Here is a 23,630-nt window from a genome sequence, read left to right on the forward strand (position 1 = left end):
GGAGATATCTGTTTAGTAGTTTGACGTTGTGGCGTAGGCGAGGAAGATCAAGCCTGGAAAATGCTCTTCTCACTTTTGGAAAGTTCAAGAAAACCCTGTGGTAGTTGTGGGCTTGTGTTCTCTGTCTCATGCTTTCCCCTATCCTCTCGGTTTTGAGAATTTTCTGATTAATTTAGAGATAAAATATGGAAAACATCATGAATGCTTAATGATCATTTAGGAAGATTTTAGATTATTTTCCTAACTACAGGGTGAAAATGTTTGGTGCCTTCCAGGTCTAAAAGCTTTTATCTCTCCATGGCAGGGCAACTTTGCCTCTTTTGCTTAGGCAAGAGAAAATCTGTATGTAATTCTTCCTGCTGCATAATGATGTGGATTTTCCTAGTATGTAACTAGATAATAAATAAATGAAACATGAAAAAGCTGCATTAAGTCTTTGCAAGAAAAATTATTTTTGCCATTTTTACATTTACAAACATCACCCCCCATCCCCACCTGCTTTTTCGTTGTTGTTTGTCAGGGCTTAGTGTAGATTCTAGACTGAATATTACATTTGAGTCTTTGCTGTTCAACTATGCCATTGTAGACGGAGTCAAGAACAGTAAGTTTTCAATCACTGTCCTGTTGCCTACATGTGCAAATTGGTACATCGATTACTGCACACAATTTAATGACCAAAAATAGTGATTATTTACCTTTACAACATTAATTTACAGTAGGTTCCATATATGTTCTACTCATCCTAGTATCTTTTCAAGTATATTCTAGAGTGTTCCTTGAATTTAGAATGGAGAATTGATTATTCCTGAAAGAAATGCATCTAACATTGAGGTTTGGCTGTGAGAATACAGTTGCTACTGTTGAAGCATTACAACTCATAATTCTACACAGAATTTAGCTTAGGATGCTTTCAGCAAATAATCATTCTTCTGAACAAAAAAACGTGTTTGAGCAGTTGATAAAGGTGGTCCTAAGTTTGATATTTGTGTGTATAAATACAGAGATAATGATAAATAAACAGATACGGAGATATTATGCATAAGCAAGTTAGAAGTAGCACAGCCCCTTTAAAAAGTTACTGAACCTAAAAATAGGGGGAAAAACACATGACCCACTATGCAATAAGGTCAACTTTTATTTTGTTTATTGTTTTCCAACTTCTGTTGATATATATCTGATTTGTTTGTTTGCATATATTGACTATGGTGTGCTGCGCTGTCAATTGTATTGTTCCTATTCCACAACTTTTAATTAAATATGAATTTTTATATCATGTTTATTTTATAAACATGATATACACAGTTTAAAAGGTAACAAAAAATATCCAGTGGAAAATAAATCCTCCGTATCTCCCAACTAACCTCATCCCCTCCCAGGAGGCAACTACTATTAGTAATGTATTGTATTCTATACTCCTGTAAAGGTAAGCTTTAATAAGAATGCTTTTATTGTTACATATGAGTCTGGCCAGATTATATAACCCATGATAAGACAACAGTTGTTATTCACAAGCTATAAGCAAGTTATTTTATAGTTATGATACAATTCTTTAAAATAGTGTGGACTTACTTTTCCAGCTATCCTACTGTTGGTGATTTAATGTACATATAGTGCAATTGTACTATCAAATGAGTCACACTAGTGTGAGTTCAAGTAGAACACATTAAGTAGATATTGTGTGTGTCTCTCCAGGTAAATATGAAGGGACTTCAAAAAGTTTGTGGAAAAAGGGAGTTAAAAGATAAAAATTGAAAATGTAAACTTTATTTCTCAAGCCCCATCAAGTTAAAGTTACTTTTGTAAGCGATGATACTAGCCATTTAGTCCATTCTAAAAACTGAAGGTCCTGGGAATTTAATTATGTCAGTGCTGTCTTTTTTACATTAACTAAAGAAAAATGGATGCCCTTTAATGATTTTTTTAAGATTAGAAGCAAAAAGAAGTCTGAAGGAGCCAAATGAGGACTGTGAGGTAGATGCCTCATGATTTCCCACCAAAACTCTCACAGAACTGCCCTTGTTTGCTGGGAGGAATGAGTAAGAATATTGCTGTGGTGGAGAGGACGCTCTGATGAAGCTTTCCTGGGCATTTTTCCACCAAAGCCTTGGCTAATTTTCTCAAAGCATTCTCATAATCAACAAATGTTATTATTTTCTTTGGCCCTCCAGAAAGTCAACAAACAAACTGCCCCAAGCATCCTAAAAAACTGTTGCCATGACCTTTGCTCTTGCCCACTTTTGCTTTGACTGCACCACTTCTGCCTTTTGGTAGCCATTGCTTTGATTGTGCTTCGTCTCATGGATCATACTGTAACAGTAAAGCCATGGTTTATTTACAGTTTTTTTTTTTTTTTTTTGAGGCAGAGTCTTGCTCTGTCGCCCAGGCTGGAGTGCAGTGGCACAATCTCGGCTCACTGCAGCCTTCGCCTCCTGGGTTCAAGCGATTCTCATGCCTCAGCCTCCTGAGTAGCTGGGACTACAGGTGCCTGCCACCATGCTTGCTAATTTTTTATATTTTTGGTAGAGACAGAGTTTCACCATGTTAGCCAGGACGGTCTCAATCTCTTGATCTCGTGATCCGCCACCTCGGCCTCCCAAAGTGCTAGGATTACAGGCATGAGCCACCATGCACGGCCTCCTGTTATAGTTCTTTGAAGAAATCCTTCAGGATCTTGTTCCCACTTGATTAAAAGTTCCATTGATAGCTTTGCTGTAGTCTGCAGCTGATCTGGGTGCAATGCTTTAGACACCCATTAAGTGAAAAGTTTGCTCACCTTTAATTTTTCAGTCAGAATTGGGGAAGTGGAACCAATTGAGATGTCTTTGGCACTGGCTGTAGTTTCTGCTGTTAATCTTGGTTCTTTTCAATTAAGGCACAAAGAAGATGAATTTTTTCCTATCAAATTGATATGGATGGCTGGGCGCGATGGCTCGCGCCTGTAATCCCAGCACTTTGGGAGGCCGAGGTGGGCGGATCACAAGGTCAGGAGATCGAGACCATCTTGGCTAACATGGTGAAACCCCGTCTCTACTAAAAATACAAAAAATTAGCCAGGCGTGGTGGTGGGCGCCTGTAGTCCCAGCTACTCAGGAGGCTGAGGCAGGAGAATGGCGTGAACACGGGAGGTGGAGCTTGCAGTGAGCCAAGATCACGCCACTACACTCCAGCCTGGGCAACAGAGCAAGACTCCGTCTCAAAAAAAAAAAAAAATTGATATGGATGGCCTGGCCACTGAGGACTTCATCTTCAATACCATCTTCTCCCTTCTTAAAACGACCTATCCATTTGTAAACTGCTGATTTCTCTGGGGCACTGTCTCCATAAACTTTTGGTAAAGCATCAATAATTTCACCATTCTTGACTGTAAATTTGACATTTGTTCTTACTTCAGTTTTCCATGAACTTTTTGAAGACCCCTCATAAACTCCACCTTGTCCTTAAAATGGTTTGACCTTGCAAATGTTTTGAGAGGATTGTTATAGTCTGTTCACTTCTTTGAAGTATATTAGAGGCTGGGTGTCATGGTATACACCTGTAGTTCCAGCTCCTCAGGAGGCTGAGACAGGAGGATCACTTGAGGCCCAGGAATTCTAGGCTATAGTGCACTATGATGATCACGCCTGTGAATAGCCACTGCATGCCAGCTTCATCAGCATAGCGATACCTATCTCTTAAAAAAAAAAAAAAAGTATGCTTGGGCTGTTTGAAATTTTTCCTTAGTAGAGTAGCTGATCTGGCTGATAGCATGAACCCATTATGCTTTATTCTTTCTCTCCATTTTATGAGATATTTAGGGCCACTAAGAAGTAAAACTAAATTTTGAGCCCAGCTAGACTACCTCCAGGTGTAATTTGTCCAGATGCTAAATGTCTAATGACCTCTTGGTAGCAGGAACAATAAATGAAAGCTCCTTAGTTTATGTCTTCTGTAGTAATATTATGATATTTTGGGGGTACAGAAAAGGAGATGGGGGGGAAAAGATGCACCTAGAGTTGTCAATTTTTCAGTGAAATCTATTAGCTTATAGACAGAAAAGATACATACTTTTTCTAATTATATATTGCCTGTGACTGTTCTTCTGGGAGTGACATAAAATGAAAGTGAAACCAGAGATGTACAATACTGACTGTTAGAAAACTTTAATAATTAATTAGAGAACATCTATGGTACTACAGGGTCAGGGCGCAAGGAAGATCATTGATCCGTATAATATATAATGTAGATAAAGCTTGTTTCCCTTTATGTATTGTTGTTGCATTGGTATAGGGATGGCTGCTAATCAACAGAACAGCCAGTGATATTCTGTGGAATTGCTTTACTGCTCTGTGTATTAGATTTAGTGAATTCCTCTACATTTAAATTGTCACATTTATAAATCAGTGTGAATTTAATACTACCCATTTTCAAGTAGTTATGTGTGTTATTTTTAATCTGAAAGGGTTCTCCCTTTTTTTAGTCATTTAAAAAAATCACGCTTTAATTTTTGCCACTTTGATATGTATGCAATGATAACTTGAGTTATTAAATCTCCAATTACTACAATTTAAATATGTTTGTTGAATATTATAATTCCTCCTCTGTGAATTGCTTGTTCATTGGGAACTGCCTTTGCTCATTTTGCTTTTGGATTATTTGTCTTCTGAACCTTTGTTTTAAAATGGCAAATTTTAGTTTCTATACGAAGAAACTACATTCCCAAGCAGAATTTCATCCTTATATCCTGAGTGCTTTCTGATCAGAAACAGAGTTTGGTAAAGAGCCCTTGCTTATTGTATGGCTGCTATATAAATGCTGTTTTTAATAAGCACCAAAAATATATTGAGGATTGTCCTTGGGAGAGAGTTTATCACTGTTGGCCTTTGGGTGAACTTTGAGCCTGAGCTGTTTCATTCAAGGCAGCATGATGTCATTTAACTGCAAATTTCTCTGTTGCTAGAAAAAGGAATGTTGTTCCTCTAAATAACCTAAACGACTGAAAAATGCTGGCACAACATTATTCATCTCTCAGGTCTCCACTAAAAACTTTAACATGGTAAGGGTTTTATTGTTTGTGGAGGAAGGATGGGGATATGGTAAAGAGTAGGAGAAAACAAAAACTGTGTCTGGTCCTGAATCTGAAGAATTCCACTGCCCATATAAAACTCAGCTGCCAGTAGGACCCAGTAAACTCACTTGTCCAGATAAGAGCTTTTGGATCCATCTTTGATTTTTCACTTATAAATTAGTGTGAATTTTAAATTTATAATTAAACTTACAAATGCATTTAGTCTTCATTTATAGGTCAGAGTGTGAATTTTTGAATTAAGAGACTCTAAATTTCTATTTCTGTATATTCAGCCTTTATCATATTTTAAGTTTCCAACAAAATCTTAAAGCAGGTAACTATATGATTATCTCACATATAAAACTAGGTACCATTAGGGTCAGCATTTTTATCCTTAATTTGAGAAGCAGATTTCTCTGATAGTGATAGCATTACAATTAATTTCAAGGAGTAGAACAGCTTCTTAACATCTGCTAGAGTTGGGAGGCTGGAGTTTACAAACAGTGGTACCTGTAGTTGATCAGCTATGTCCTCTAAAGCTTCCAGAGCTACAGCTAAGAGAATTTATTACTGGAAATTCAAGAAATGTAGGAAGGGGTAGAACAAGAACAACAAAACCAAACCAAATAGACTTTTCCTTCATTACTTTCATAACTAAGCACTGCTCGATGTTCATTATGCTTTGTGCTTGTTTATATAAAGAGGATGCTAACAAACTGTGTGTAGTCTTTTAACTTTTACATGCGTTGGCAGTTGTTTTTCATTGCTTTAAATGAAATAGTACTGGATACAGATATTTTTATTTTTATTATTTCTTCACAAAGAAATATTTAAATCTTAAAAACTTCATTTTTAGAAGGTCTAATTTTTTTTCCTGAATATCTTAAACCATGTCCAGTATAATGAGGGTAATTAATTACCTGCTCTAACGTACAGTATATTTAATATGTTAATAATAAATATCTTACCTTTTGTATTCTAAGTAGAAGACTAGTTGCAGATGAACTTTTTTGATATCTAGCTGTTTCTTTGGGGATATTTTAGAAAGAATTTGATTCCATAAAATTGAGGTTTTCTTCTCATTCTTTTGGGGGAAAAATTGAAATATTAGCTTTAAATTTCTCTAGGAATGGTAATAACTCATTCTTGGAATCCTGGTTCAAATTCACCTATCCTAACCTATATTAAGTAGTGTTAAAGAACTAGATATTTGAAGAAACTTAAGGATGTCAACTTAGATGTCTGTTAATATAATGTTTATACCTTTAATCTTGCAATTATTATTTATATACTTTAATACTTTGTACCTATAGTTTAGCAGTATGTAAAGCAACACTTTTAACTTTCTCTAACCGATAAATACCATATTTTCTGTGGGTAATTTTTTAAAATTCTTTACACATTGATTCTTGTATTAAGTTGCAGAGGGTATCTAAAAATTCAAAAATAGAACTCTTCCAAGATTTTGATTTGAAAAGTTATATTATTGACTTTTTGGAATATTGTGAATTTTATTATATAGGATTCAGACCTAAGGATGTTATTGAGGGGCCATTAATCTTTCATTTCATAACTTTGTTTATATATATATATATTTATTTATTTATACAGACTTGGCAGAATTTTTGGTTTAGATTAACAGGACCAATTTTCAAAGGTCAGCCCTAAAGCAGATTGGCTTTTGTTTGCTTTACACATACTCACATATGAAAATATATAAATGGGCTGAGCACAGTGGCTCACACCTGTAAACTCAGCACTTTGGGAGGCTGAGGCAGGAGAATCACTTGAACCTGGGAGGCGGAGGCTGCAGTGAGCTGAGATCACACTGCTATACACCTGGTGACAGAGCAAGACTCCATCTCAAAAATATATATATGTATAGATATATAAATATATACATATATAAATATATACATAGAAACACACACATATATACACAGAAGCCCATATATTCCTATAAGAAAAATACCATAAGTGATTTTTTTTAGCTCTTACTTACTCACTGTAAGCATGATTTGCTTATAAACACTAAAAACAGACAGGCTCACAGTTACCTCATAATGATCTACTCATCCTGCCCTTGCTTGTTGATCTATATTTAGCAAAAGCCTGTGTGTAGAGGCAGTACTTTTGAAGTTGTATTCTCTAAAGTAAATTGGTAGTATTCCCTATTCAGTATTTTCCTTTTCAGTTTGGCAGATAAGGTGTGTTTGAAAATTACTGTACTAAGAACATGGCAAGATTTATATCCTTGTACCAAGTTTATTAATTATCTAAGGACAGTTGGTAAATATAAAAGATGCTAAACATTTTTCTTTAGGGTAGCTATTTTGTATCTTGGTCCATTGAACTTGGATTTGCAAGATATGTAACTTTATTTTTCTTTAAATAAACTCTATTGAGTTTTTTTTAGTACCTCCATTCGAAGAAAGGTGGAAAAATTAATCTCAATCAATTATACCACCTCCAAAGTTACATCTAAATTCTCTAGGGTGTACAGGGTATAAAAGTATGAGGTAAGGGATTTGGGGACATTTTGTCCTAATTGCCACCACTGACGTGTCCCATTTCCCCACCAGCTCATTGGTCATTGGTTCATATAGGTCTCTGCAGCATCCCTTCTTGTTTCTCATCCAGCTCCTGTCAGTTCTCTGGACTATGTCTGTATTATTCTTGTACGTGTATGAAACATTCTTCTCCTCTAAGCTATGGGAACATGGTAAGGTTGTCACAGACCTGGCTGGACAGACACACCATGTGCACACCATGTGCACACCATTTCTACTCTTGTACCATGTGAGATCTCTTGCCACTTGCCTTAACTCTGCCCAAGAACGAAGACATAAGTTTTCACCGCCATTGGTCCCTAAAACTTTTTCTGGGATTCTGTCGTTTCCCACTCCTCTTTGTGACCCTCTTTTTTTGCCTTTCTGTCTCTGCCAGTCTTGCTCCAATCTCAGGGTATCATTCCTAATATTTGAGTGGTTAGAAGCATGGAAACTTTGCTCTTATCATACTTTCTTTTTATCAAGGTTGTAAATTCTTTTTTCCATATGAACTGGTATGTCATTCTTTCCCATGGCAGTAAACACAGAATGTTCTTCCTACCTGGATTGGGAGAAATTTTTTAATATAAATAAATGCAAGTGGTGAAATAAAATGGATAGACTTTGTCAGAGGAGCAAAAGAGAGGATAATTCTATTTAAAGAAAAAGCCAAAGAAGCATTAGGTAAAGCCAAAGACACAAGTAATGGTAACCCACAATTAAAAAACAAAAAACCAAAGAAGTGACTTGGTAAATAGTAGAAGGAGAGATGAAAAAGAAGTGTTGAAAAAAATCATGCAAGACCAACAAGAATCCCCAAATAAATGGAAGTCAAAAATTGCAGATTTACAGGAAAAGGAAAGAGTAGTAAAGCTACCCAGCCTGGGTTTGCGAAAGGGAAAGTACAGTTTCAGGGCAGGTAAACTAAATTTGATAGTGATGATGAATGTGATGGAGAATGGTGCAACTGAGCCAATGAAATGAGCAAAAGAAGAAACAGAGAAGAACCTGCACCACAAGGACAGAAAACAGAAAATGGTGCCAGAGACCAGTAGTTTAGTGCACAGATTTTTAAATTCATTTTAATTAGGTTTTAAGCTGCTTTTGTTTTGGGACTTTTAAAACAAAAACCAAATTAGGCCTACTATTCAATGTCCACTTGCAAGAAAGGAAAACTTTCAGGCCAGGTGTGGTGGCTCATGCCTATAATCTCAGCACTTTGGGAGGCTAAGGCGGGTGGATCACTTGAGGTTAGGAGTTTGAGACCAGCCTGGCCAACATGGCAAAATCCCATCTCTACTAAAAATACAAAAATTAGCCAGGCATGGTGTTGCACGCCTGTAATCCCAGCTAATTTAGGAGGCTGAGGTGGGAGGATCGCTTGAACACAAGGTGGAGGTTGCAGTGAGCCGAGATCATGCCACTGCACTCCAGCCTGAGTGACAGAGTGAGACCGTGTGTAAAAGAAAAAAAAAGGAAGCTTTTTTGTTGTTGTTTAACTTGTCTTTTTTGTTATTCACATGATAATTTTTTTGAATGTATAGTTCTATTTGTGTAATTTCAGATGATTCAATATCAAAAGGAAGATTCTTCCATGAAATTGCCTTTGTAATATGAGAATGTATTAGTATAAACTAAGAAAATATATGCTATATAAAAAGAGTAAAAACTTAGTTTATTTTTACCTTTTTGTGCCCAAAGCATTTGAGAATGAATTTTAAACTAGAATACTGGCTATTGATTATGGGCCCTTCCCACAGATAATTTATCCTGTCTCCTAGGCTGGCCTTCTGTATTTACACAGGCAGCCTGGTAACATTAGAAAGAATTACTTGTCACAAAGCTTTTCAATACTATATGTAGACTGACTAAAATCAAGAGACTTATTGATTTCTTTGTATGAAAGTTGTGTGACGCTGGCAGGTCATATCTGTAAAACAAAAGCCACCTAAGGTCATTTCCAGACACTTAACCACCCTTGACTAAAACAACAACAACAACTACAACAACTACAACAACTACAACAAAAACTAAGAAAAGTATTAAATACCAGTAAGCTGAACATTTTAGATCTGTCACTTTAACTTATGCACGTACTGGCTTGATATGTCCCCCAACATCAGCCATGGCAAACAGAGCTTGGCTCTTCTGCTATAATGGCCATTTATACTGAAATTTGAGGTTATAGTGAGTTTAGAAGGATAACAAGTGGACAAAAAAGTAAATCCTATGAAAATGATAGTACCTATTTTAAATTTTGTAATAATTTATAGCTAACTTAATCTCATAATGACCATGCTTATTTCAGAATTTTCTTGTCTAGATTTTAGAAATGGCGATAAATAGCTAATTATTTTCCTCCTAGGCTCTCAAATGAAAACCAGTTTTTCATATTTTTTCCTTTTAAAGAATAATGTAGATTCTCCAAATTTTTACTATGGATCTATTTTAGAGGAATGGCAGTGAGTCTACTCCTGTATAGTGCAGCTCTCAAATTTTAATGTGTAATAAAATCACCTAGGGATCTTGTTGATTGTAATTCAGTAGGGCTGGGTGGGTGGAGCCTGAAGTTATTTATTTCTAACAAGCTCTGTCAGGGATGTCAATGTTAATGGTCTGAGGACCACATTTGGAGGAACAGGGTTCTGGCTTGGTGGTATACTGTTGGGACTGTTCTAAGGTATTCCATACTACATATTGTAATTCCTAAAACTGTATAGAGAATCCAGTACTGAATATAATAGGAAGACCAACAGATTTTAATAAATATATTACATTACCAATTATTATGAACAGTAATATATCTAGTTGTATGTTTAACACCACAGTGCCAATTAATGATTAATTTATTGTGAAAAAAATATGTTCTCTTATTGCACTCTTCTTTCAGACTTTTCAAAATTATTTGGATTATAGTTAGCTTCTAGTTACAAGCTTTTCCTGTTTTGATGTTTGTGCTTTTACCCAATTTAGTAATAAAAATGTATCAAACACGGAAAAAATGGTGGGGCGGAGGAAGGATATTTATTTGATGTTGAAAAATATTATCCCACCAGATTTATTTTTTATATTGCCCATCTTCTGATGGCTTCCAAGCATGCTTAATTAGAAAACTATTTTTGGTGAAAAAAGGGGATGGAAATTCTTACAATCTCTTTAGGATTTTGGGATGCATATTTATGGTACTATTTCTAGATGTATATTTGGAATCTTTATTACTTCCTTTGGAAAGTTAATGAGGGCAGAGAGGATCTTTCTCCCTTCTCACTGTGGAAAATTCCAAACATACACAAAACTAGAAAATAATAGTATAATGAGCCTCCATGTACCTATCAGCCAGCTATAACAATGATCAACTAATGACCAATCCTGTTTTCATCTGTAATTCTACTTCCCACCTCCATCCCTGCCACTGGGTTATTTTGAAGCTAATCCCAGACATTATAATATATTATCCCTATATTGAAGATGGATAAATAAGTGTCCAGCCATTCTAGTGCCATTACTTACTTAGTACAGAATCCAAAACTCCAACCACCCAGTAAATACTTATTGAGTACTTGTTCTGTGACACGTACTAGTCTAGGCTCGGCATATATAAAACACAACATAAACTTTTGGAGAAATTCACATTAGGTACTAGCTAGTTACGTAAGGCATGGTTGCTCACTTCTACTTAAAAATTGCCAATTGCTTTCCATCATATTACTCGAGCTTTATTACCAAAAAAAAAAAAAAAAAAAAAAAGAAGAAAAGAAAAAAGAAAGGAAAAGCCACAGTAATCTGCTGGTCCTACTTCCTTTGGCTTACTGACTTACCTTCCACTCACGACATGGCTTATCCCACCCAACCACAGTGGCCTCCTAGCTGTTACTGATTCCCTTTATGTTTGCATCTCAAAATCTTTGTACTTAACATTCCCTTGGTCACACCTTTCCTTCAGATATTTGCATAACATATTACCTCACCTCTTTAAAATCTTCTCTGCCCTCATCTGCTTTCCAGCCTCTACATATTTGTCCATATTCACATTTTTCACTAGTATTTAAGGGGTGGGAATTTCAAGGATCCTCTTGTTCTATTCTGTATTAAGAATTAATATAGAATTTAGTGGTGGGAAGATAACTTAGCTTTTGAAAATATCATTACTTATCAGCCTCTCAATGTATATCAATTATTTCCAAAAGAATGCTGAAATAATAGTTATTGTGATATTCTTTTCTTCTTGATATAATTTGTCATCACAAGAATGTAGGTGTATGCTTTTGTGATCATTTGTGTTTTGTACAAATGCCACCATGCCGCTTGGCTGTAGAACTATGATTTTGAAGAACTAGCAGCTAAAAGTTTTGATTACTGCAGATCTTACACTTTAATACTATGTATGCCTCTGCTGAGTAATTCACTGAATTAGCATCTCCCCTCTTGCTGCAAGTTAAGATAAGTTTTTTGTGAGTCTGTGTCTTTTAAAATCTTGCCCTAGGTTACGCTTTGTCTATTTTATTTGTATCCGTTTCACTAAGATACAGTTTTTCAAAATACTACCTTGTTCTAGCAAGAGCTCAGTGAGGTTGGCATTCTCTTTCACTGCTTGGGTAAGTGTATAACTCTTTCTGGGAATATATATTAAGAAATTTATATATTTACATCGTCTGATTTCATATGTAGGAATCTAACTCAAGGAAATTTTTGTATGTTGATGTGTATATATAAGTGTCTCTTGGTGGTAGAAATTATGAGGGTTGTTTTCAGCTTCTCATTCTTTTCTATTTCTTCCACACTTCTTTAATGATCATCTCTTACTTTCTTACTTTTCTTCCTACTTACCTCCCCTCTTTTTCTCTGTTCCTCCCAGTACTTCATTGCTTGATTTCTCTGAGTGTTAAAATGGTAGGCCAGGCATGGTGGTTCATGCCTATAATCCTAGCACTCTGAGAGCCAAAGCCAGAGGATCACTTGAGGCCAGAAGTTTGACACCAGCCTGGTCAACATTGTGAGATCCTGTCTCTGCAAGAAAGAAAATATTGGGCAGGCATTGGTAGCTCATACCTGTAGTCTCAGCTGCTTATTAGACTGAGGTGAGAAGATGGTTCGAGCCCAGAAGTTTGAGGTTACAGTGAGCTATGATCATGCCACTGCAATCCAGCATGTGTGACACAGCAAGATCCTATCTCTTAAGAAAAAAAAAAAAAAAAGATTAAATAAAAGCATGTATGAGGTTGTGAGGTTATATGGGAAATATCTGTATCTTTAGCTCAACTTTGCTGTGAACCTAAAACTGCTGTTAAAAAAAAAAAAAAGAAGAAAAAAAGAAAAAAAAACCTTTAGAGATATGGAGACAGACAGAGTGAGTGAGTCGTAGCTTCCAAAGAAGAGACTAAGATTTTGAGGAGATAATATCTGGTTCATATTAGGAACTCGGTAAATGTTTTTGAATCATTGTATTGTTTTACTAAGCAAATGTTCCTATTTGAATGAAAAAGTAGGCTGTTTATAATTTGACTATGTCGTACCACTTAAGAATCATGAAAACTACTCAGGTATCTAAGAAAGATGATGTATTTCTCTGGATAAATGAATTTTTTTAGGACTGAAAGCATTTTTTCAATTAAATGTGCATGTTTATGCCTAGCATTTGTATGAAGCTACTAAATAAGCTCTTTTAAAGAATCCTAATGTCATCCCCCAATGAAGAGATTTGTCGCTGCTCTTCAGTGTACTTTTGCTATTAGCATATGTAGTTAGTTGTTTATTTCTTTTATTGCAAGAAGATGGCATTACTAAATTCCTGTAGATATTTTTTAAAGTATCTTATTCCTAAGAACTTCATTCTTACTTGTTCAATAATTGTTTGAATTGCCTTTGTGCTTTAAAGTATTATATTTTATCTTATAAATTACCATAGTATCCGAAATGGTTGTGCCCACGTCTGTTTTTCCACTGCATGGAATAAAGTGGTTTAAATCTATTTTTCTTTCTCCTATAGTGGTTCCCCCTGGAAGTCCTGGGCCCATTACTCGACATGGGTCTTATGACAGTTTAGCGTCTGACCATAGTGGACAGGAAGATGAAGAATGGCTTTCCCAGGTAAAACTCTGAAATATTGAGAGTATTAAAGTAAAATAAAACAGAAATTTACTGTTTTTATTCTTTTCCTTAGAGGTAAAAGGGGAGAATTGGTAACTCTTTGTTGGATTATCAAGAATTAGTTGTCTTTCCATATTACAAATTACTCCACAAATATTGCTGCAGGTGTACATATACATATTATATATACATTATACGTGTGTGTGTGTATATATATATATGTTAGCTTCCATACACATGGCATAAAATTTGTGTGTTTTTCACACAATCCATTTAAAGCCTTAGGGCCTTGGAATCAATTAGTTTATTAATTTTTGAGACGGAGTCTTGCTCTGTCACCCAGGCTGGAGTGCAGTGACACGCCTTTGGCTCACTGCAACCTCCACTTCCTGGTTTCAAGCAATTCTCGTGCCTCAGCTTCTTGAGTAGCTGGGATTACAGGCACGTACCACCATGCCTGGCTAATTTTTGTATTTTTAGTAGAGACGGGGTTTCGCCATGTTGGCCAGGTTGGTCTTGAACTCCTGACTTCAAGCAATCCACCCTTCTTGGCCTCCCAAAGTGCTGGGATTACAGACATGAGCCACTGTGGCCAGCCAGGAGCTTGGAATTTAAATAGGCTCTTTGGAACACATTTTCATCAGGTTTAAAATGAAAGTTGACCTTGATGAAACAGTGAAGCCACTCAGCAATCTTTGGGATTTGTTTTGTGGAGCCAACATTTTCCGAAGGTTGAGTTCATACTTTCATTATTGGAAATATAACATTCCACCCTGCAGAAATTCTGATGGTGCCTTGGTTTCCTTTCCTAAGCCCATGTAATGCTGCTTTTAGTGGTCTCTAAGCCAGCCCTACAACATTGCTTGGACTGCAGGCATGCATCACCATGCTGGCTAATTTGGTTTTTTTTGTTTGTTTTTTAATGTAGAGACAGGATCTCCCTATGTTGCTTAGGCTGGTCTTGAACTCCTGGGCTCAAGCAATCCTCCTGTGTTGGCCTCCCAAAGTGCTGGGATTACAGGCAAGAGCCACCATGCCCAGTCTCCAACAGCTTCACTGACCATCCCTCCCCTTGCCAGGTGAAGCTGTCTTCATCTCAGGGGCTTTGAAATAAAAGATACTTGGGCAGATTTCAAAATGATGGGATTACAAATGACTTCATTACAAATGCTGTTATGTCTGCCTCAAGTCTGACATCATTTTGTGAAGCTAATGACCTATCTCAGATTACCAATCTGGCAGCTTTTCATCAGACAGGTGCCTCAAAAATGTGGAGGCCATTTGTAGTTTCATTTCTTTCTCAAGGAGGGTAGCCTGAAAACTAAAGTCTGGAAAATCAAAAGTAAAGTAAACTGGAAAATCAAGCAGTGTCTAGGTAACATGTATTTATTTCATCACACCAAAAATATTCACAGGAAGTTCCTTGAAGGAAGTCGATTCTTCAGTTCCTGGCATGTGGCAATCCATCCTTTCTTAATGATAGGAAGATAAAGTAAACCCAAAATGTGTGTTTTTTCCAAAATCAAAATGTTGTCCAAGGAATGCTGGCAGAGAAACCACTGTCCTTCACTTCAACTTTTCAATTAGAAAAAGGGGTAATGTGTGCTGTCAGTGTGAAAGTATATACAATATGTTTGTCCGGCACACAACAAGAGAGTGAATAGGAACATCTGGCCATCGCCTCGGTGAAATTGCACAGGCATCTGTTTACCTCTCGGCTCTGTGACACTGATGGTTTTGAGCTTAAAATACACAGAGTGCTTTATCTGTGGCCTAATTTACATTGCTGAATACAACTGCTTGAATCAGAAATCACTGTCCTCAATCTGAGCATTTTTCTCCCTGTGATTAGTGGGAATGTGAATATTGTTCCAAAGACCACGATGCTTTTGCCCTTTTGGACTAACAAACACAGGGCTACACTCTGTGAACCTTTTCAGTTATGTTTTGTTAAGAATTAATCACCACAATCAGAGAAATGTGATTAAATATAAAAGAACTCAGGACAAAAATAAGGCACGTGGGAAGTCAGTTACATAAAGTATTTGCACAGGCATGAATGTACCAACGACAAGACATTTAAACTAGTTTGCATATATAGTCTCTCATTTGAGTTATTTGTAAAAAAAAAAAAAAAAAAAAAAAAAATCATGTAATATATATATTTTCAGGTTTTTCCAAGTGTCTTATATCCACTTCTTTGACTTTATAATGTTTAATAAAATATTGGCGGCCAGGTGTGGTGGCTCACACCTGTAATCCCAGCGCTTTTGGGAGGCTGAGGTGGGTGGATCACGAGGCCAGGAGATCAAGACCATCTTGGCTAACACAGTGAAACCCTGTCTCTACTAAAAATACAAAAAATCAGCCAGATGTAGTGGCGGGCGCCTATAGTCCCTGCTACTCAGGAGGCTGAGGCAGGAGAATGGCATGAACCTGGGAGGCAGAGCTTGCAGTGAGCCAAGATTGCCCCACTGCACTCCAGTCTGGGCAACAGAGCGAGACTCCGTCTCAAAAAAAAAATGAAATAAAATAAATAAATAAAATCAAATATTGGCAACATTCCCTATCCCCTCCATTGAGCGTGAAATTCATAAAGCATTTTGGTATTACTATTTTGTAGCACATCAAATGCCTGTGTAGATATTTGTGGCAGTTGAGAAAACACACTAATTAATGGTATTTGGAAGACAAAACTCTAGTTTGAGAGAAAATATATAATAATTTTTTCATTTAAAAGTGGATTGGGGTAATATTAGGGCAGTATAATAAATATTATAATATTTTATTGTGGAAATAAAGTGGCTTTGGGCATTAAAATTATTTCAGACCTTTACTTTTCCTTGGATAGTTCAAGAACAACTTCATGTTTGTCATAAGCTTGATCCTCAGTGAAGGAATTACTTTTAATCTGTGGATTAATAGGTGTAGTATTCAGTGCATGCCCACAACATGGTAAGTACTATCTAGAATGAATGAAAAGGTAGACCCTAGGGAGCTGACACTAGTTATATGAGGCAAGCAACTGGTCCTTTTACTTTCACGTGATTTTTGTGTTGTAGTTGTGTGTGAGGTGTGCATGTGTGTCTGTGTATGTATATGTACACAAAATGTATTTTTTATGTTGATGAAAAGCAGTAGAGGGATATTTTGAATGTCTACATAAGCTGTGATAATCATCACCTTTTAATTATGGGTGTCCTATCCCTTTCCCACCTTAACATGGGCTTCTTGAAGAATGTGGGTGTTAAAAGGAAGAATGGGGGATTGTGAAGTCTCTCAAATCAGGATCACAAACCATTTAACTCGTCATTGCTACTCTGTTCCAGGTTGAAATTGTCACACACACTGGACCCCACAGACGTCTGTGGATGGGTCCACAGTTCCAGTTCAAAACCATCCATCCCTCAGGCCAAACCACGGTCATCTCATCCAGTTCATCTGTGTTGCAGTCTCATGGTCCGAGTGACACGCCACAGCCTCTTTTGGATTTTGATACAGATGATCTTGATCTCAACAGTCTCAGGTAGGAAATGAGAACTAGGGAGTGATTTGGACAAAAGGATTAATGTGTTCATGTGAAATGAGCATCATATGTAATATTTAGGTTTCCCCTTTTGGCATGGTATCACGTTGCAGACTACATGTACTGTTGCACGTAATTCACTGTCATTACTTGGGATCGTATGTAGGATCTCGTGGGATCACATTACATGCAATAAATACTTGTTTTTCAGATTATATTCTCCGTAAATCTAATAGTCACTGCACTTTTCAAGCAATTCCACTTTTTGATGCTTTGCCTATATTTCTAACTGCTTGAATCTGATTATGTATTCTTTTCCTGATCTTTCTGAAGTTGGCACCACCTTTCAATTAAATTTAATCTGTGATTTTTATCTAATCCTGTATCTCCCTTCTTTTAGATTATATAAAGTTTTTGGATGGAAAAATGTTGGTATAAATTCAGTTATAATTTATCATCTATATTTTTATAATACATGTTCTCTCATCCTTATTTGTAGGAATCCTAGGACAGGTGTACAAATTATGCTTTTTATTATTAGCTTTTTTTTAATTGCAACTCAGACAGTTTTGACTTGCAGTCTCAAGTTTGCTTAGCAGTTTAATTTGTTATACCAAGACTTGACACATTAGGGTGCAAAAGATAACGAAGGACTCAGTCCAATGTAATATAATCTCCCTTTTCTTGTCTTCTCTTTAAAAAAATTCTATAGTAATCTTGAATTGAGTATAAAACAACCCTCTGACCTTTTTCTTGCACACCTTTTAAAAAATAGTGGGAAAATATGTTCCAGTTACATAGTGGAAATATGTTTTTGTCTTCTCTTTGTCAGTAACAATAAAAAATTTTTATAACAAAATGAAAATTGTTGCAAAGTTGGATTATACCTGATGTCTCTGTTTAGAAAATATGACACATATTTACTGAGTACCTGTCAGGAGGTGCCAGGAGATATGCCTAGAGTACAGCCAGCTGCCTACTTGGGTCTGAATTGCAACTTTTCATCTCATTCCCTAATCCTGCTCTCACCCCTATTTTTGTCATCTCTTTATTATATTTTGTTTATTTTTTATTTTATTTTTTGAGATGGAATCTCGCTCTGTCACTCAGGCTGGAGTGCAATGGTGTGATCTCTGCTCATTGCAACCTCCATCTCCTGAGTTCAAGCAGTTCTCCTGCCTTAGGCTCCTGAGTAGCTGGGATGACAGGCACCCGCCACCAGACCCAGCTAATTTTTGTATTATTAGTAGAGACGGGTTTTCAACATGTTGGCCAGGCTGGTCTCGAACTCCTCATCTCAAGTGATCCTCCTGCCTTGGCCTCCCAAAGTGCTGGGATTATAGGCATGAGTATTTTATTTTTTTTTGAGACTGAGTCCCACTCTGTCACCTGGGCTGGAGTGCTGTGGTGCGATCTCAGTTCACTGCAACATCTGCCTCCTGGATTCAAGCGATTCTCCTACCTCAACCTCCTGAGTAACCGGTATTACAGGTACGCGGCACCACGCCTGCCTAGTTTTTGTGTTTTTAGTAGAGATGGAGTTTCACTATGTTGGCCAGGCTGGTCTTGAACTCCTGACCTCAGGTGATCTGTCCTCCTCTTCCTCCCAAAGTGCGGGGATTACAGGCGTGAGCCACTGCTCCTGGCCTCATCTCTTTAAATGACTCCACAAACTACCTACTCAAGACAGAATTTAGAGGTTATCCTCGAAATCTCTCCTTTCACACATGCCACATCTAATTCTTCACCAACTTATGTCATTTCTATTCAAAATACAACTAGAAACCTTCCACTCCTCTCCATTCCTAATGCCAGCACCCTAGCAACATCTCACAGACTCCTAACTGCTGTCCCTTTTTACATTTTTGCTTTCCCCTGACTGATGTATCTTCTTAAAGAATGATTCGGCCAGGTGTGGTGGCTCACGCCTGTAATCCCAGCCCTTTGGGAGGCTGAGGAGGGTGGATCACGACGTCAGGAGTTCAAGACCAGCCTGGCCAGCACGGTGAAACCCCATCTCTACTAAAAAAAGTACAAAAAATTGGCTGGGCATGGTGGTGCATGCCTGTGATCCCAGCTACTCGGGAGGCTGCAGGAGGAGAATTGCTTGAACACAGGAGGCAGAGGTTTCAGTGAGCCGAGATCGTGCCACTGCACTCTAGCCTGGGCAACAGAGTGAGACTCCATCTCAAAACAACAAACAAACAAACAAACAAACAAAAGAACGATTCATAAAGAAGAATGTATCTCCTTTTAATACCTTGTTTGGGCCGGGCACGGTGGCTCACGCTTGTAATCCCAGCACTTTGGGAGGCCGAGGCAGGCAGATCACGAGGTCAGGAGATCAAGACCACGGTGAAACCCCGTCTCTACTAAAAAAATACAAAAAATTAGCCGGGCGTGGTGGCGGGTGCCTGTAGTCCCAGCTACTCGGAGAGGCTGAGGCAGGAGAATGGCGTGAACCCGGGAGGCGGAGCTTGCAGCGAGCCGAGATTGCGCCACCGCACTCCAGCCTGGGCGACAGAGCGAGACTCCGTCTCAAAAAAAAAAAAAAAAAAACCTTGTTTGGTATTTTTTGTTTAGTCTGCTTTGTATTTCGTTTTTTTCTTCTCTACATTTTTTTTTTGTTCTAGCATAATTCCTCCAGCTTTCCAAAAATGACATTTTTTGACCAAGATGTCAGGTAATAATGACAGAATACAGTGAGAGTGTCAGACCAATTTTCAGTGATTCTAATGACCAAATATGGTCTAGATTAGGACCTCAAGCCATGATCAGGGAGTTAATTCTTTGCAGTCCTCAACTTAGTGATTCAGTGTACTTGTGTTTACAACAGTCATTTGGTTATTTAAATGTTAATAATAAAGCATTTAAAATAAGTAACCAATTTATTCTCTTCACAACTATGTAACACATTTAGTTTTTTTGCTAAACCATGCACAAGACACTGTCTCGTTTTTTTTCTAGTGATTGACCAGCTGCTATTTATAAAGCCCTGTGCTTTTTCTGAGGAGGTCTTTGCCCCATTGTTTTGTGGCCTCCTCAGCTTTCTTTGTTACTCTTTTCCTCAGGTATAGTCCTTCTATTAAGATAGTTCTAACTCGCTTCTTTTAAAAGCACATGTAGCTACTTCTCCGAATCCTTAAGAATTTTCCTCAGAGACTTTCCCTTTGTTAGTAATAATAAATGACTCCCAAAATTTTGTTTAAATCTAAATGACTTTAAATTGTTTATGTTTGATTAGAATATTATCCTGTTTACAGGACACATATAACCTTTAGAAACCTTTATACTGAGCAGCAGGTTTATAAATTTCTGTTAATTGCATTTGTAATTTATATTTTAAACTTTCAGCAGGTAAGCTTGGTTGGGACCTTGGCTAAGACCCTACAGCAGTTTTTATGGGAAATATAGATTTTACTCACATCAATTTTAAGTCCTTTTTAGTACCACCATTTCCCACCCAGCATCCAGTTAGAAACCCAACTATTGAGATTCTCCTCATTCTCGTTTATGATCACTCTAGCCCAGCTCCTTGTCTCTCATCTGATTTCTACATGCCGGTGCATGGCGGCCTGTGGCTGACCATTGGCTTTACTTTCTCTCTTAAATTGTGAAGTCCTTGTTTAGATTTTTTGGGGCTCACCTGACCTTTAACACCTAGTACACTGTCCTGTACCCCATAGGATACCAATAATAATATGTAGCGCAGTGTAATCTTCCTCCCTGCCACCTAACCAAAATGGGAAACAGGCATGCATAGTGTTGACTCCCCTCCATAAGGGAATCAGGCAAGCTCCCTACCCAGAGCAGGTGTTTAAAAAGAAGGGGCAATGAAATATTTGCTAACAGACCTGAGAAACATAGAATGTAAAAATGCTGAGTATGCAAAGCCTCTCTTTCCACTGAAGATTAGCTCCTCAGAAATTGGTTATCATTTATTTTATTTTATTTAACTGAGATATAATTCATATAACATGAAATTTACCAGTTTTAAAATGTACAATTCAGTGGGTTTTAGTATATTCACTATGTTTGGCATCCATCCCACTAATTTCAGAACGTTTCCATCATCCTAACCACTTTTTCTCTTTTTTTAATTATGAAGAAAATTCAAACATGTATAAAATAAAAGGAAAAATAGAATAAGGCCCCATATATCTGTTGTCCAGCTTCAGCTATCAACTTATGGCCAATCTTGCTTCATCTGTGGGCCCCATTCACACCCTACCTCCAACTCTGAATTATTCAGAAACCCCAATATAAATTGACTAACTATAGGAAATGTATTAGCCCACATAGGAAGTTGTTTAGACTAGAAGGGGGCATAACTTTGAATGAACCGACCATATCTAAGAGGCTAGCTTTTCGTTGCTCTCAAGAACAAGGAAACTTCTTTTCCAGACACTTTAAATAAACTTCTCTTTTCTAACTGGCCCACATTAGCTTAGGCTTACCTATCTCCTAACTAACCACTGCCAAGATGTGATGAGATTACCATGATTGGCTTAGAAAAATTAGCTGGGGTGGAATGAATGTTGGGTAGTCCTACATAGCAGTGATCAATATTTGTTAATCAGTATTTTCACCTTCCAGTAATAGATCATCCTATACCTCCCTCCTTTTTTTTCTTCCTCACAACAAATGCATGCATTTCATAACTAGTCTGCAGTTCATACTTGGCATTTCAGGCTTCTGTCATCTGTCCCACGTTTCTTATGAACTTTTTATCTTCCATCTAGCCTTTATGAACGCTATACTTCAGCCAAATCATGCACTTCAAGATGCTCTGAATCTGTCGTATTCAGTCACTAATCTAAGTTTCTGCATGTTGTAGTCCTGTGCTTAAAGGGCATTTCTTGCTCCTCTTCATTATGCATATATACTATTACTATATACAGACCTAATCCCTGTTCCAGCTCTACAAGATCACTATCTGATGTGGACCCTGCATGTATTCCCCCATCTCCTCAATCTGAGCTTTTATTATTTATGTCATTCATATTTACACTTTAGTTTTATTTTGCATTGTCATGAATGTTCATGTGCTATGTCATATATATACACATTGGTCTGTATTTTTATGTTTTGTTTCTGCTTGTTCTCAGAGTAATGCCTACATGCAATTAACATTCAGTAAATACTTACTGTATGAATGAATTACCAGAAATGCATGCATATATTGTAATAAGTTTTTGTTTCACTAAGTTGCCTGGGACTTTCAGATCTTTTAATCTTCCAGATACTTTTATGTTAATAGTATTTATTCTAATGCAGCTGGAAAGAGACACTCGGCATTTGGCATTTATATGTTTATTATTCTTTTTTTTTTTTTTGAGACAGAGTCTTGCTCTGTCACCCAGGCTGGAGTGCAGTGGCACGATCTCGGCTCATTGCAACCTCTGCTTCTTGGGTTCAAGCAGTTCTCCTGCCTCAGCCTCCTGAGTAGCTGGGACTATAGGTGCATGCCACCACACCCAGCTAATTTTTGCATTTTTAGTAGAGACGGGGTTTCACCGTGTTAGCCAGGATGGATGTTTATTATTCTTAAGCAACTTTAAATTGTGTGTAGTAATTTGCATGTTTACTTAGGTTCTAGTTGATTCTTGTATGCTAGTTGGTAATTTTATAAAGGTAGCTCAGTTAGTAGTGACCCACCCCAGCCACAGTACATCTTTGTTATCCTATGCTTACTGTCAGATGTAAAGTAACTTTCATTAAGGATTTTAATGGAGCATCTCAAAATTTGAAATTACACATTGCTGCCTTTTATGGAACACATTAATAGCTATGGTGATATTAGTGAATTTCAGGATTCTCAAAACTCTTCATGTGTGTTCTTTGGAAATCCCAAAGGTTTCAGTATAAACATTTTCAGTGTTTTATTTCCTCTCCCATTCTACTTATTGTCTCCCTTTAAATTAATGTCAGCTTTTCGGTCCCTTCCTTAACAATCTGTGGAATAACACACAACGATAAGTTAGCAGGGGTCCAGAGTGTAGAGAATGTTGGTAGTGCTTTATCCTTGTGCAGCAATTAGGGACTGCAGCTCCCCTGTTTGTCTTGTTTTAGAATGGATGGTTCTTTAATGGATTGTGCTACGCCAGCATTCCTGATTTAAGGTCTTTTGTAGCAAGTGACAGTTTTGATGCCAGTAATATATGTGAATTAAATTAAATTGCATTGCAGGATCCAGCCAGTCCGCTCTGACCCAGTCAGCATGCCAGGGTCATCCCGTCCAGTCTCTGATCGAAGGGGAGTTTCCACAGTGATTGATGCTGCCTCAGGTAGAAAACCACCTCTGAAATATTTATTGGACAGTCCTGTGCATTTTTAACTAATTTTCTCGCACAATGTAGAGGATGACATTTATTTGCTTTCTTCTTTGTTTTTTTGTTTTGCGGTGTGTGTGCGTTTTAGTACA

The 23,630-nt window shown here is 37.2% G+C and overlaps 1 protein-coding gene across 10 annotated transcripts in view; it reads left to right on the forward strand.

Moving 5' to 3' along the window:
- Nucleotides 1-23,630, forward strand: part of BCAS3 (BCAS3 microtubule associated cell migration factor) — a 727,466-nt gene that overhangs the window by 396,138 nt on the left and 307,698 nt on the right. For all 10 annotated transcript variants that reach the window (XM_055257582.2, XM_055257584.2, XM_055257583.2 and 7 more), the window contains 3 exons: nucleotides 13,580-13,680; nucleotides 17,010-17,206; nucleotides 23,396-23,493. In XM_055257582.2, the coding sequence (XP_055113557.1) occupies nucleotides 13,580-13,680; nucleotides 17,010-17,206; nucleotides 23,396-23,493 (396 nt within the window). The remainder of the gene's footprint in view (nucleotides 1-13,579; nucleotides 13,681-17,009; nucleotides 17,207-23,395; nucleotides 23,494-23,630) is intronic.

Source organism: Symphalangus syndactylus, chromosome 20 (assembly GCF_028878055.3).
Source record: "Symphalangus syndactylus isolate Jambi chromosome 20, NHGRI_mSymSyn1-v2.1_pri, whole genome shotgun sequence".
Classification (NCBI taxonomy): Eukaryota; Metazoa; Chordata; class Mammalia; order Primates; family Hylobatidae; genus Symphalangus; species Symphalangus syndactylus.